The following is a 15,243-nucleotide window of genomic DNA, read 5'->3' as shown; positions in this document are numbered from 1 at the left end:
CTGATCTCTGCCTTGCCTGCCTCTCCCCCAGCAGGAGGCTGATGGGAATTGTAGTCCATGAACATCTGGAGAGCTGCAGGGTGGGGAAACATCTGGGGAAGGGAGGCCCCTCTCCCTCCTAGGCTCGCCTGATCTCTGCCTTGCCTGCCTCTCCCCCAGCAGGAGGCTGATGGGAATTGTAGTCCATGAACATCTGGAGAGCTGCATAAGTGGGGGGAACATCTCGGGAGTGAGGCCCCCTCTCCCTCCTAGGCTCAGCTTCTGATCCCCCCAGCAGGAGGCTGATGGGAATTGTAGTCCATGAACATCTGGAGAGCTGCAGGGTGGGGAAACATCTCGGGGAGTGAGGCCCCTCTCCCTCCTAGGCTCGCCTGATCTCTGCCTTGCAGGATCCAGCCCCCCAGCACAGGTCCGCTGGGCTTCTTGGGAGACCCCAGAGGGGGCAGGGAGCTGGAAGCTGAGGGCCCTTTCTGTGTATTGCTGAACATCCTTGTAATAAACCACTTGAATTATGCTTTCGTGTGTTCTGGAGTTCAAGAGGCTTGAATCTGAATCCAGTGTTTTGACCCAAGTTGGCTTCAGCCACCAAAGCCATTTCTTTTGAAAACTCCCTTTGTGAGCATGCAACCTAACAGGGTTGGTTTCTTGTTGTGACCAGGGAAGGACTACTACAGGTCTGGCCTTTGCCTTTCTGGGAAGTCTGAGGGGCTGAGGGCAGCGACATTCAGAGAAGAAGAGTTGGATTTATATCCCCCCTTTCTCTCCTGCAGGAGACTCAAAGGGGCTTACAATCTCCTTGCCCTTCCCCCCCCTCACAACAAACACCCTGCGAGGTAGGTGGGGCTGAAAGAGCTCCGAAGAACTGTGACTAGCCCAAGGTCACCCAGCTGGCGTGTGTGGGAGTGTACTGGCTAATCTGAATTCCCCAGATAAGCTTCCACAGCTCAAGCGGCAGAGCGGGGAATCAAACCTGGTTCCTCCAGATTAGAGTACGCCAGCTCTTAACCACTACACCACAGCTGCTCCTGTGGATTTCCACAGCCTTTTAAAAATGTGTTCCTGCCCAACCAACCACCCTCTCAAAGCTGCTCCCTGACCGGGGAGTTGAGAGCTCTTGGCAATGCTGTGGAGGTGGAGGGTTTGTGACAGGGATATTATTACCTGCCTTATAAAATGTTCTTAATTATTAATTAGAGGAGCAGAGCCAAGTGGAAGAGAACTTGTGGAGTGAGGGGCTCTAACTGCCTCTTGAACTGAGGGGGGTCTCTCCCAAGGCCCCTCAGAAGGGAAAGGGCAGCCTGTCTGCTAATGCTTCAAGGCTGCTGAGCAAGATCTTTATCCAAAGCAGCTCTCTTCATAAAGGAAAAACATCGGTGTGTGCTCAGAGACACCTTGTTATCTTCAAACGTACCACTTCATTGGCAAGGAGCCCTTCGCTTCTGCTCAGCAGCAACCAGCAGCAGAAGATGCCACCAAGCAAGTTTTGTAAATGGCCAGCCATCTGTACTGCCCATCAGACCCCTGTATGGCAATCATCTGAAATAACGGCCATCTCGTGTGTATGGTGTTCTTTGGGGGGTGGGGGCTCCGTTACACTTGCATGTGTTGCATTTTGTTGTAATTTGTTTCTTCATTCACGAAACCACTGGTCTCTCCTGGTTTCTGCTTTATTTGGCTGGTCTTTCCCTTCACGTCTTCTGTTTGCTTTAACAAGTAGGAAGACTGAGGCATTTCATTTACACCATTCATAGATTGGGCTTTGACAGACCTATTTCGCCATGGTCCTCTTACAAAGCAGATGTGTTACCCACTTGGGTGACAGAAGATGCAGACATGAGCGTCTGATTGACATGAAGCCTACGTAGGAGGAAAGTGTCCTGGGAGAAATTGATCACACTCTCTGTCAATAGGAGATCAGTGAAATCTCCAAAAAACACCTATTTGCCATTCCCACAGTCCGTGGTCTAAATATGTATTTTAAGCTCCAATCTGGACCATCATCCAGATGTCTTAAGTCGGCCCCAATGAGTCTATCCAGTCCTGCACCATCACAATGTCTGTCTCCATCCACAGGTTCCACCAATGTCAGCAAGTGGAAAGCTAGGCAAATGTTAGCCTGACAATCCCAAAGACATTCACTGAACGTCCATGGAAGACACCAACCTACACATGGTGTCGTGCCTAATTCAGCCCAACCCATGATGTCCCACCCAGGGATATTAACAGACAACAAAGAAAAAGAAAGTGGGACCAAAGAAGATATCACCCAGGACAGGGGTGGCCTGATTGGCCACTGATGAGAAATCTAATTGACTTTGCATATGACACCCCAGTTGTTTCTAGCTTACACAGCTGCCACCTGTGCTTTATTCTTTCACTCTTCTTCCCATTCTTAAACCCCTCTTCTCCCTTTCACATGCGCTTCCTCTGCATGTTTGGCTCCTCCTCCTGTAGCAGCCATTTTGGAGCCACACCCAGCACATTATGTCAGAATTACAAAAGGTTCAAAAAAGAGGAGGAACCTTGCTCTTAGCTGCCCAGACAAGAGTAATAAAAAATTTAAGGGATGAATGTCTTGGCACTGTTTCTTGTAGTTGTGTTTAGTACTGTCAAAGCTCCCTCTCAAAAAATGTGTGTATGTGATGAGTGGGAGGTGGGACCCAAAACCCATGGAGGCTTTAGGAGTATCCTCTTTCATGGACCCAAAATAACAGCCTGCAAATCATGGGCAGGCCACGAACTACTTGAACTCAGTTGGACCCGACTTCTACAACTGCACAGCAGGTGTAGAGTGCCACCACCATCACCTCCAAGCACAACTAAGCCTGGGAAACCCTGGACTATAACTGGAAGCAATTATCGAATTTGGAAGTCTCTGAGGTATCCAAGAAGGACAAGGAGCTACCTGAGGTTCGCCACGAGGGCTTTCAACAAAGATAAAGATTTTACCTTTAATTCAACAAGCAGCATCCAAATATTCCACCACACAATGACGCTAAGCTATGGACTCCAAACACAGAGGACACTTCTGGGTAATCTGTATGGGGCTTAGTAGTGGGAAATATAACTCCTCGAACCCCCTCTCTCTCTTCCAGCGAGAACATCTTTAAACAACAGCAACCGAAACGGATGTTGGTACAATCATATTGATGAAGAAATTGGGAAGTTGAACTCTACAGACTGACTCTACATTACTCCCCAAATGCCCCGGCCAACTGGCTCCTTGGAGACCATCTCTCCTGGAACATTGCTGGGTGGGCAAATAAGACACTTGAACTTAATTCTACTCCAAATTACCCTCACCTAATTCCATATCATTCTATTACAGGAGTACATGGATGACCTCCACAATCAACATTCATGCTTACAAATCATTTACACTTCATGCCTTCAACTTTAAAGAAGAGAGGCAGACCATCAGGAGGCTTAGCAACATTCTATATCTCAAGGAATTGCCCCTCAACCTAACTTGATGTGTGTGGTGGAACCAATTCTGCACAGGCTTATCAAAATACTGTCAGCCACAATAACAAAAGCTTTATCCTAGGGGTAAATGTATACTTCCCCCAAGAAATGGGTCAGTAGCCAATGACAGTGATTTGGAGAAGACTGTCAAATCTTATAGGTGACTTAGAAGCGAAGCATACCCAGTCAGAGGTAGTAGTGGCGGGGGATTGTAACGCCCGGGTAGGGAACGATCCCATGCAGTTATGTGCCGAAGAGGGTATGGATGAAGAACTCCTGCAGATACACTTCACACCATATGCAAGGAGATCTAAGGATCTAAATTCCAACTCAAATGGACTCCATTTAGCCAAATTGGCCCTCCTACACAACAAAAATCTGGCTAAACGGACTGACTAAGTTTTCCAAATGCAGGCGAATTTACTTTCATCTCTCTTCCCCATGGGTGCAGCTTAATTAGACTATATACTGCAGGTTCCAATAATTTGTTAGGCCATTCTCCAAGCCTCCTTAGGGATAGGGGATTCTATGGATTAGCTTATCACCTTCCACTCATCCTCTCCCTCAGAGACCCTACTGCCAAAATTTCAAACTATAAGGCAATTAACACAACTCCCATAATAAGATGGTCAACCCAAACATGCAATAAAACCAAGGAAGCACTAAGCAACACCACCACCTGCAAGTTTCTAGGCTCCTCAGTAGTTATTGCAGATAATGTTAGCAGCAGTATAGGAAATTATGAAAAAACTTGTTTCATATTTGGTGTCCCTTTTAGGGGAACAAAGAGGGAAGGGAAATCTCAAAGGCAGAGACTGGTTTGACGCTTGAGTGCAAATATTTGAATCAACAGGATTCGATCACATTAACAATAGATTTAGGGCCTCCAAGGCACAAATTCCTGCCTCCCCTGAATTCTGTTTAGTCTCAAACAGACTCTATGCAACCACATCAAAATAAAACGCCAAGAGTCAATAAGGCTTAACTGGGAGCAACTACTATATGCCACCCTATCCAATAACACAAACAACAATTCTGGCAATTAACAAATAGGGCATGTGTCAAAATCTCCCAATAGCTGCCTTACATCACCTCTTCATTATGGCAGAAACACTACTCTGGAATTTTACTCCTAATTAAGAGATTGGACCGAAGCTCTTAGCATGAGCTCCAGCCGAGGATTTGCCTGAATGGGCCCCAGTTAACAGGCTTAGAGGTTATTGAATTCAATTCACCAACTAAAGTCTGGGAAAGCAGCTGGCCCTGATATCATTGTAGCAGAGATGTTAAAACTGACCCAGACTGGTGGGCTCCAGTGCTTGCCCCCATTATTTTACATATATCAACAAATCTTTTAACATTCCCAAGGACTGGTATTAAAGGCGATCATTGTACCCCTCTCTATAAAAAAAGGAGACCCCCAGTGTCCCTCTAATTATAGGCCGATCAGCCTTTTATCTATCGTAGAGCAAATTGTATGCTAACTATCTACTGAAAAATTAAAGAGCTGGACAGACAAACATCAGCTACCTCGGCCCCAGAACAAATCGGGTTTCGGGCAGAGGTAACCTCTATTCTAGATCACTGTCTAATTCTCCAACATCTTGCAAGCAAATACATAGTGGCACAAGAAAAAGCAAGCTTTTATGCTGCTTTTCTTGGATTTGAAGGGTGCCTTTGATTCTGTAGATAGGGAACTTTTATGGCATAAATTAAAAAACCTCTAAACATCTAACAGAGACTTTTAGCTCTAATTAAAGTTGCCTACCACCTAATCACAACTTGCCAAATAAGAACTTCAAGAGATGGCACGCTAACAGAATCAATTATGGTTAACAAGGGTATTAAACAAGGTTGCCCACTGGCACCTGTAGTCTATTTTGGCCTATTTCTCAATGACTTCCCTGCAACCTTAATCTAAAAAATTGATGGCCATCCTACCACGCTTTTAGGGTTCATGCTGTATTATATCCACCCTAAGCTTTATGCAGACGACGCTGTTCTCTTGTCATATTCCCAAGTAGGCTTAAAACGCCTACTAAACTGTGCAGAATACTGTCAATATGTAAATAAGCTGACGCTTAACTATGACAAGTCCAAAAAGTTTGCATGATCTTTGCAAAATCTAGGTGTAAATGTAGCTGGAAAAAGTGAACAACCTATGTCCTAGAGCAAGTAAGTCAGTTTAGATATCTAGGGGCCTTCTATTCAGTTACAAACCTATCTTGGGTCCCTCTACAGCAAAACAAGCAGAGAACAAAGCTAGGGTGAATGCTGCAGCCATTCTCCGATTTTTCTACCTAAAGGACAATTCAATTTGTCCCCGGCTGCACTGAAAATCTTCAATGCAAAGATAATCCCCTCAACTATTATATGGAGCCCCCAATATGGTTCCCCCCCTCGGTAAAATTAAATCAAATCTTATGGAGTCAGTACAGGGATACTTTTATGTAAGAATTTTAGGGTCACCAAGGTGTGGTCCCATATGACACCCTATGCAGAGAAACTGGACAAAAATAGTATGTGGAACTGATGGCATGGACAAGAGTACTTAAGCAATTGGACCCAAATTCATTTTGAGCCCAGACCCAATAGTTTTATACATCAACTCTTTATCAGAATCTAAGCATCTGTGAAATGGTTGGCTGGACATAGATAAGAAACTTAACAACATGGGCTTAACAGCTGACCACAGTTCCAAACTATGTCTGCCATCAGAATTCATAATGAAATTAAATCTGTTTCTTTAGTTGAAATCGAGAGAAACTGAGAATGTTGCAGGAGGGGGGAAAAAGCTGCTCCCCACAGGCCTTGGAATTGTCCGATCAGATTACTGTGCCAACTATCTGTACATTCTGTGCAACCCCAAACAACGTGAGAGTGTACACTTTGGCTCGCTTTTAATGCTCTACCTAACGCTATGACTCTTGGCAGGTATAATAACACTCCATATGAGAACAGGTTATGTCAATGTAACATGGCCGTTGTTGAGACGGTTCAACATGTACTATTGGAGTGTCCAATATAATGAAGTCTATACTTCCAGATGTACATCTGTCCATTGGTAGAGAGCTCAAACGCTGTCAGGTTACCATCTGTGATGAACTTTCTACTCAATGGGTCCTGTGATCTTGTATGTGAGAATGTTGCAAGTTTTTTGAGGCACTATTTGGTCAGGCGCAATCATTGTCTACATAGTAGTAATGGTTAATTAATTTATATGTGTGCGGTTTACAAGGCGTGGTTGTGGGACTCCGTTACACTTGCATGTGTTGCATTTTGTTGTAATTTGTTTCTTCATTCATGAAACCACTGGTTTCTCCTGGTTTCTGCTTTATTTGGCTGGTCTTTCCCTTCACGTCTTCTGTTCGCTTTAACAAGTAGGAAGACTGAGGCATTTCATTTACACCATTCATAGATTGGGCTTTGACAGACCTATTTCGTCATGGTCCTCTTACAAAGCAGATGTGTTACCCACTTGGGTGACAGAAGATGCAGACATGAACGTCTGACTGACATGAAGCCTACGTAGGAGGAAAGTGTCCCGGGAGAAATTAATCACACACTCAGAGAAAAGGAGATCAGTGAGTCCAAAAAAATTCAGTTGAATGAATGGTTAAATATGTATTTTAAGCTCCAATCTGGACAAAAATCCAGATGTTTTAAGTCTGACTTTGGTTGTTCAGTGGTGATGGCAAGGAATTCTGTTCATGCTCGGCCAATGTCAGCAAGTGGAGAGCTAGGCAGGAAAAAATGTTTCAAAATAAGCCTGGCAAGGCCAAGGAACATTCACTGAATGTTTAGAAAAGACGGGCCTGGAGTCCCCTACACATGGTGTCATGTGGCACCTTTTTTGATGCACACCAAGGGTTTTGAGAAGGTGGGTGGGACCTGGGGGAGCTGTCACCCAGCAGGGCTTCTGATTGGCCACTGAAGATCCAGTTGGCTTTGCATATTAAAATAATGTTGTTTCTGAGACAGCTGCCCCCTGTGCTTATTCTTTCACTCTTCTTCCCATTGTTAAACCCCTCTTCTCCCTTTCACATGCACTTCCTCTGCATGTTTGGCTCCTCCTCCTGCAGCAGCCATTTTGGAGCCACACCCAGCACACTATGTCGAAATTCCAAAAGGGTTCCTAGGCTCAAAAAAGAGGAGGAACCTTGCTCCTAGCTGCCCAGACAAGAGTAATAAAATTTTTAAGGGATGAATGTCTTGGCACTGTTTCTTGTAGTTGTGTTTAGTCCCAAAATGGTGACCAACGTCTTCCCAGAACAACATTCATTACAAAACTGCAAACAGACCTAATATTGTATAGGGATTGACACCCATTCACTATTAATTTTAGGAAATGAGGACAGTTTAGAAATGAGAATGTTTTTGCAGAAAAATTAAGTAATGCAATTTTTTTTCTTTCCACATCTCTGTCAACTTTTTTGAGCCCCATGGGAATAGGGCGGGATATAAACACAATGAAAATAAACAAACAATGTGGTCAAAAGGAAAGTTTACTTTGATGGGCTTAGGAAAGAGTCACTCTGTTCAGTCTTGGTCCTTCTTCCAGTTCCGGGGTAAATCTTGGAGTCAGCCTCCTGTCAGAAGGAAGGACACTGGATAGAGATCCCGTCCAAAGGGCTGAACAAAGATTCCATCAGAGACACCATTTGGACTTCTCAGTCCACCATAACATTCCAGAACCAAAGCACAGAGGAGCAAGAGAGATCCCTTGTGGACCCTGTGGCATGCATCAAGCAGGGATCCTGTAGCCCCACTTCTGGCGCTCATCAGCCAGATAGGACTGGAACCAACAGGGGATGATGCCCCCCAATTATTGTCTAGAGTATTAATGGAGAGACAGCAAAGACACTCTCCACCCCCTCCACATCATGTCTTTCCTCAAAGCCACAGAAGCATCTGCAGCTCCAAGACTCTACCCACAATCTGTGCATTCAAACGTTTTCTCCTCTGTATTAGATGCTATTGAAGGATGCTGCCCAAACTCAACTCTTTTCCACACTCTTGAACTGTCAAGAGATTTCTGCATCATATGAGTTCTTAATGCAGCTCAAAACTGCCTCTTTGACTGAATCTCTTGAGCACTACTCCAAAATGAACACAGGGTGGGGGGGATTAGTTTAAAAATTGTTCCAGAAAGGAATAACACAGGAAATGGCAGTCTGTAAATACCATAATAGATCACTGTAGGGGTACCCTGAAATAAAATAATGAAGTTATTATAATTGCAATTTTATGGGACGCAAAATAGAATGCAAAGGAGTAAACCTCCAAAAAACCTCCACTAAGCAGCTGACAGCCCAATCCAGACCTTTCAGGGAGTGGGATGTGGTGCTGCTGTGGCACCGTTCCAACACCGCCAAAGGGCTTCTCTGCAGAGCAGGAACCCCAGAAACAAAAAGCAAACCCTGGCTGGCCAAGATCTCCCATAGGGGATAATGGGGCTGCATCAGTGCATGGGGGGCTGGGAGAGCAGGAGAAGCCTACGGTCAGCTCCACCCCCGGACACAAACCCGGAATACCCCTAGCCATGCTATTGAATCTTTCTGCACTGGTGGTGCAGAGGAATGGCAGTGGCTTCCAGGGTCGGGTGCTTATCTCACCCCTCTACGGGTGTCTTTTCCTCTTGTGCTGGCACAGTGGGCACCAATGTGGGTCCAGGGTTGCACCAACTCCTAAGGTGAACCTGACCCTCTCCCAGATTGGGCTGAGAGAGCAGATCCCTGAACTCCTAGCACATGCAGGCACACAAAGCTAAGAATGGGGGGAAGGGAATGGGAGGAGAGAGGAAGCCAATATTACCTGAGAATTGCAGTCTGTAGAGCATAAGTCCAATGAGAAAGACAGTGAGAGGGCCCTGCAAATCAGTTGCAGAGGTCTCCAGCGAATGCGGGAAACCTGGCAAACATTTTTAATGAATCTTGATGGGAAATGTCCCATGATCATTATTGGTTCAAGACACAAAGTTAGATTTGACCAGGCAGTTTGAAGTTACTCATCAAAATTTGGTGGAAAACGTTGGAAATGATACCAGACATTCCAAAGTAGGGAATATCAGTCAACTGCAGGTTTGGCTGCATGTTGGCTCAGGTGTGATTGCCCATTAAGTGGAAACATCGTCATATTGCTTTGATAAAGTACTTTTGAAGTGATGGTTGGCCTTGGAACTATGCCTGTTCTGCCTCCATGACGGAAATGGGCTCTGAACATGGCAGGCAGTTGTGCTCTCTCAAACTTATCCCTAAGGCATAGGTGTCAAATTCGTGGCCCTCCAAATGTTATGGACTACAGTTCCCATCACCCCCAGCCAACATCATGCTGGCAGGGGATGATGGGAACTGTAGTCCATAACATCTGGAGGGCTGCGAGTTTGACACCTGTGCCCTAAGGTCCACCTATGGTGCTTTCAACTTACAGGGGGGTGCCCTTCAAAACCCCTAAGAGAAGACTGAGAATCAAACTGGGATATGTAAACTTAGGCCCTTTCTGCACAGGCCAATAAACACGGATTACCCATGGGTTTAAACTGGTGAGGGGGGGGACTTCGCATGGTTCCCACCCCTGCTTTGGGGCTGCCCCATGTCATCTGGAACCCATGCCCCATGCCCTATGAAGAGACGCTTAGGGAGCTGGGGATGTTTAGTCTGGAGAAGCAAAGGTTAAGGGAGGACATGATAGCTATATTTAAATATTTGAAGAGATGCCATGTCAAAGAGGGAGCAAGCTTGTTTTCTGCTGTGTCAGAGACTAGGACACGGAGTAATGGATTCAAGGTGCTGGAAAAGAGATCCACCAAAACATTAGGAAGAACTTCTTGACCGTCAGGGATGTTGGACAGTAAAATTCACTGCCTCAGAGAGTGGTGGAGTCTCCTTCTTTGGAGGTTTTTAAACAGAGGCTGCCAGGAGTGCTTTGATTGTGTGTTCCTGCTTGCCAGGGGGTTGGATCTGATGGCTCTTGTTGTCTCTTCCAACTCTATGACTTTATGATTCTATGATATGCTCCAACCCAGCTTAAATGAATAATGCGATTCTTTTTAGGAAGCACAGGTTGGAGCTGCCGCCGAGCAAACGGCCCCACATGGGAGGCACGTTACTCAGACGCAGCTCTATTGTTCCCTCCCCTGACGCTATCCTGCTAAGGCAAGCCATGCAGGAGAGCACCAGAGTTGAGAGATGTTGGTATGGCTGCAGGGGTTGTCTGTGCCCAGCTGCATTGCAATGCAGCGTAGGTGGCCAGGGACAGCCACAACAGACACACCTTCGTGCAAGGGAGCCGTGCAAAGGGCCCAGGACTGCACCAGGATTGTGTACCCCAGCTGCACTCTACATTTATTGGCCCATGCAGAAAGGGCCTTAGAGGGGATATGGTTCTTACACAGAGTGTTCAGATGGTTTCTCTCTTCTATGTATTCTTATGTGTTGATGAAGATGACTATTTTGAAATAATCTTTTTCCTCACTCAGACCATTCAAAAGATTTCTCCAGTGTGTGAATTTTTAGATGCCGTGCAAGATTGCTAGACAGACTGAATCTCTTTCCACACTCTGAGCATTCGAAAAGTCTCTCCTTTGTGTGAGTTCTTTGATGCTGTTCAAAGGTACTTTGACTGATTCTCTTTCCACATTCAGAGCATTCAAAAGGTTTTTCCTTCATATGAGTTCTTTGATGTCTTTGAAGAGGGCCACTCTGACTAAATCTCTTTCCACATTCCAAGCATTCAAAAGGTCTCTCCTTTGTGTGAGTTCTTTGATGTTGTTGAAGATGGCCACTCTGACTGAATCTCTTTCCACATTCCAAGCATTCAAAAGGTCGCTCTTTTGTGTGGGTTCGTTGATGCCTTTGAAGACTTCCGCTCCAACTGAATCTTTTTCGACATCGTGAGCATTTAAAAGGCCTCTCCTTTGTGTGAGTTTTTTGATGCTGTTGAAGACTGCCACGCCAACTGAATCTCTTTCCACACTGTGAGCATTCCAAAGGTCTCTCCTTTGTGTGAGTTCTTTGATGCTGTTGAAGAGTGCTACTCCGATTAAATCTCTTTCCACACTCTGAGCATTCAAAAAGTCTCTCCTTTGAGTGACTTCTTTGATGCTGTTGAAGACGGGAACTCCAACTAAATCTCTTTCCACAATCTGAGCACTGAAAAGGTCTCTCCCTTGTGTGAATTCTTTGATGCCTTTGAAGATGGCCACTCTGACTGAATCTCTTTCCACACTTGAAGCATTCAAAAGGTCTCTCATTTGTGTGAGTTCTTTGGTGTTGCTGAAGAGTGCTACTCCGACTGAATCTCTTGCCACACTCAAGGCATTCAAAAGGTCGGTCTTTTGTGTGAGTTATTTGATGCCTTTGAAGACTGCCACTCCAACTGAAACTCTTTCCACACTGTGAGCATTCAAACGGTTTCTCCTTTGTATGAGTTCTTTGATGCTGTCGAAGAGTGGTACTATGATTGAATCTCTTTCCACACTCTAAGCATTGAAAAGGTTTCTCTCCTGTGTGGGTTCTTTTGTGCACAAGGAGCTTCGATCTGCAACTGAACAACTTTCCACACAGGAAGCATTTATGTGCCCTCATTATACAGTGCTTTGGAATATGTACCTTACCCTTTCTTCTGCCAGAGAAGGTCATTGTCCTTTCTAACAAGGTTATTGGCTTCTCTCCAGAATGAGTGCTTTGGTGTTGAAAAAGATCTGATTGTTGTGAGAAGCTCTTACCACAGTCTGAGCAGCTGTAAGGTTTCTCTCCTTGATGTGTTCTTTGATGCCTAAGGAGCTCTGGTCTGAAAAGGAAAGTCTTGCCACACTCCAAGCATTGATGGATTTTCTTTCCAGTGTGTATTTGCAAATGGAGCTCATATTGGCTTTGATCTGAGAAGTTCATTCCACACTCCAGGCATTTATATGCTACTTCTAATGTGCGGATTAGTTCACCAAAATCCTGCCCTTGGCATGAAATGTGTTTATCTTTCTTCTTGGCCATATGACACCTTTTCTGCCTCTTAGGTCTGCCTTGATTCCTGAAGTTTTCTTTCAGATCTTCATCTGCCACCTTATCTGTTAGTAGCAAATGCACTTCCTCATCACCCTCATTCCATTGCTCATCCTCTGTTGGAATAAAAAGAGAGCTCAAATTAGCACACACACACAAGGAAATCTGATGTTTCCTTGAAGTTCCATCCAAACACCAAACCTTTAAGCAGCTTTTTCCTGCTCTGCATCAAAAGGTATCAATATACAATTTAAAAGGCCCCTCAAGCCTGCTGAATCAGAAATGCTTGGTTTGCAATCTAATGATTTATACACCTCCTCATCTAAGTATATTCTTTGATGTGAAGGAAGGGCTGATTTCCGACTGAAGGTGTTTCCAACCTTCATGCAATCATATGGTTTCTCTCCTGAGGGAATTTGCCTCTCGAAAGGAAAACTGATGTTCTTACTAAAGGTCTTTTCTAAGGCCATGCTTTCATTTTTGTTTTGCCTGGAGCAGATTCTCTGGTTAGCACAGAGATCTTTGTTCCTGGGGTGCTGTGTGGTTTCCGGGCTGTATGGCCATGTTCTAGCAGCATTCTCTCCTGACATTTCACCTGCATCTGGGCTGGCATCTTCAGAGGAACAGCCACAGATGCAGGGGAAATGTCAGGAGAGAATGCTGCTAGAATATGGCCATACAGCCCAGAAACCACACAGCACCCCAGTGATTCCGGCCGTGAAAGCCTTTGATAATACAGTCTTTGTTCCTTCTTGTTTTGGTTGAACTGACTTCTTGGACTGGAATTTCACAGAAGCCTGCTCCTTGGGAAGGAATGCGCTTCTCCCTTGTCCCTGACTGCATGCCTTCCTTCCTGCCTCTGTGGTCCATCTCCATCAGAAAACTTCCCTTTGGAATCTTCATCCTTGCCTTTTCCCATGGAGAATCCCCGAAATCCCCCAACTGTCTCCTTTTTACGTGCTGCTGGAACAAAGAGAGAAGTCCAGTCAGCACCTAGGCAAGAAGCCAAGCTTTCTATCATGAACTGTTCATTAATGGGTGAACAGTTACTGTATCAGACCTTCTTTCTCCTCAACTGAGCTGCTGGTCACACCTTATCCCCAGCCAGGTCAGCAGCTTTTATATTCTGTCTATCCTTCTCTATATTCCCCATAAGTACTTAGGGGGAGGAAAGTGGCAAAGAATTGTCCCCCTGCTCCGACCATTCACATTTGACTTGTCACGTAGGTCTCCACTATTGACAATTAAATAAGGGAAACAAGAGAACACTCTTGTATCCTGCTTTTCTCTACCCTGAAAAGCCTCAAAGTGGTTTACAAATCACATTTCTTTCCCCTCCTCACAACAAGCACCTTGTGAGGAAGGTGGGGCTGAGAGACTTATGACAGAAGTGTGATTGGCCCAAGGTCATCTAGTAAGTTCCATGTGTAGGAAACAGAGAAACGAATCCAGTTCACTAAATAAGAGTCTGCCGCTCCATTTTTTTCTGGAACATGGAAACCTGATCAAGCCCACAATCCCCATTAGGTGGTTCAACCCACCAGGTTGTCATTAACTCCCATCATCCCCTGCCAGCATGATGCTGGCAGCGGATGATGGGAACTGTAGTCCATAACACCTGGAGGGGCGCAAGTTTGACACCCCTGCCCCAACCCATGTGAGCCAGACAGATCCATTCCATGTGACAGTCAGTGAAGATGCCTGGGCGACACATGTGCTGTAATGGTTGGCAACTGAGTCTTCCTGAGAACCCCTCAATCCCGCATTGGCCTCAGGACACCCTCTGACTTTGGTGGGGGCCACAAACATAGTCCTCTGTGTGCCCAGGCAAACCAGGTCGCTTAGGTCACACTACCTGGCCATGCTGAATATCGCTTTCTCTGCTCCCCTGATACATCAAGGCCTCCAAAATGAAGCAAATAGCAGAAGAGGCCTATTGGTGTCCAAGATTTTTTATTCGTGCATCATCCCAAAAGCAGGAATGTAGACCTCTGGCACCTATGAAAGTTCCTTACTCAGAGAGGCCACGATCCCATAGTTCTCCAGCATGACGTCCTCGTAGAGAGCTCTTTGGTCTGGATCCAGCAATGGCCATTCTGCCTCTGTGAAATACACGGCCACTTCCTCAAAGGACACTGGAGACTGAAAGAAAGTGCAGATTCTCTCATCAGAGTTCATGTAAAGCAGAGACAGAATGCTGGAAGGGGGTATTCTGGGAGGGTTCATGATAGAGAACTTAGCTTATGTATAAAGTGGGGCATTCAGAGCCTCTTGCCTGGACCCCTCAGTACTAACTGCAGAGAAAAGGTCACCTGAGAAAGGAGGGGGGACTCAGGCTGTCCTCTGCTTATCTCCCCGACTTGGACTGGAAGTGCAGCAGCTGTTTCCACATCTCCGCAAAGAGAATGGATCAACATTGTCTCTTGGCTGCCTGTGAGGGAGGGAAAAATTGAAGAAAGAGTATTAGCTTCCACTTCCTGTTTTGTTTCCTTGCACAAATCATTCTTCATGCACCTTGTTTGCAGGGCTGTGCCTTGGCCCTTTGTACACTCAAAAAGAATCATAACACTTTTTTAGCAAGTACTGGGAGAGGCAGAAGAGAAGCAAAAAGTACCCATGAGCCTCATGGGGCTGCAAATGCCACTGAAATGTTTCAGACTTCTGTGATACTTGAAACTTGTCCTGTGAACAGTGGAGCTGCAAAATGTGATAGCATCTCTGCTGGATCAGACCAAAGGCCCAGACATGCTATTCTCCCACTGGCTGGGCGCTCACACAC

The 15,243-nt window shown here is 45.5% G+C and overlaps 2 protein-coding genes and 1 long non-coding RNA gene across 41 annotated transcripts in view; 1 reads left to right on the top strand and 2 right to left on the bottom strand.

Moving 5' to 3' along the window:
- LOC125428587 (zinc finger protein 883-like) overlaps nucleotides 1-15,243 on the top strand; it is a 1,608,225-nt gene that overhangs the window by 894,571 nt on the left and 698,411 nt on the right. The gene's annotated exons all lie outside the window — the stretch shown is intronic.
- The window catches only part of LOC125428540 (zinc finger protein 420-like), a 45,025-nt gene that overhangs the window by 15,733 nt on the left and 14,049 nt on the right, over nucleotides 1-15,243 (bottom strand). For 6 of the 10 annotated variants that reach the window (XM_048488815.1, XM_048488813.1, XM_048488812.1 and 3 more), the window contains 4 exons: nucleotides 14,777-14,895; nucleotides 14,480-14,606; nucleotides 13,374-13,424; nucleotides 11,147-12,580 (listed from right to left, as the gene is read on the bottom strand). In XM_048488815.1, the coding sequence (XP_048344772.1) occupies nucleotides 11,147-12,580; nucleotides 13,374-13,424; nucleotides 14,480-14,606; nucleotides 14,777-14,895 (1,731 nt within the window). Of the gene's footprint in view, nucleotides 1-1,546; nucleotides 1,553-11,146; nucleotides 12,581-13,373; nucleotides 13,425-14,479; nucleotides 14,607-14,776; nucleotides 14,896-15,243 lie in introns of all 10 variants that reach the window. The other 4 variants (XM_048488814.1, XM_048488809.1, XM_048488810.1 and 1 more) reach the window with 4 other exon arrangements.
- On the bottom strand, nucleotides 7,953-10,154 carry LOC125428931. Its single transcript, XR_007243899.1, has 2 exons — nucleotides 9,873-10,154; nucleotides 7,953-9,718 (listed from the first exon to the last, which is right to left on the bottom strand). It is a non-coding gene; the product is annotated as an uncharacterized LOC125428931 (long non-coding RNA).

This window comes from Sphaerodactylus townsendi, linkage group LG03 (assembly GCF_021028975.2).
Source record: "Sphaerodactylus townsendi isolate TG3544 linkage group LG03, MPM_Stown_v2.3, whole genome shotgun sequence".
In the NCBI taxonomy this organism is placed as follows: Eukaryota; Metazoa; Chordata; class Lepidosauria; order Squamata; family Sphaerodactylidae; genus Sphaerodactylus; species Sphaerodactylus townsendi.
The sequence above is the reverse complement of the archived record's forward strand: the minus strand, read 5'-3'. Positions and strand labels throughout refer to the sequence as shown.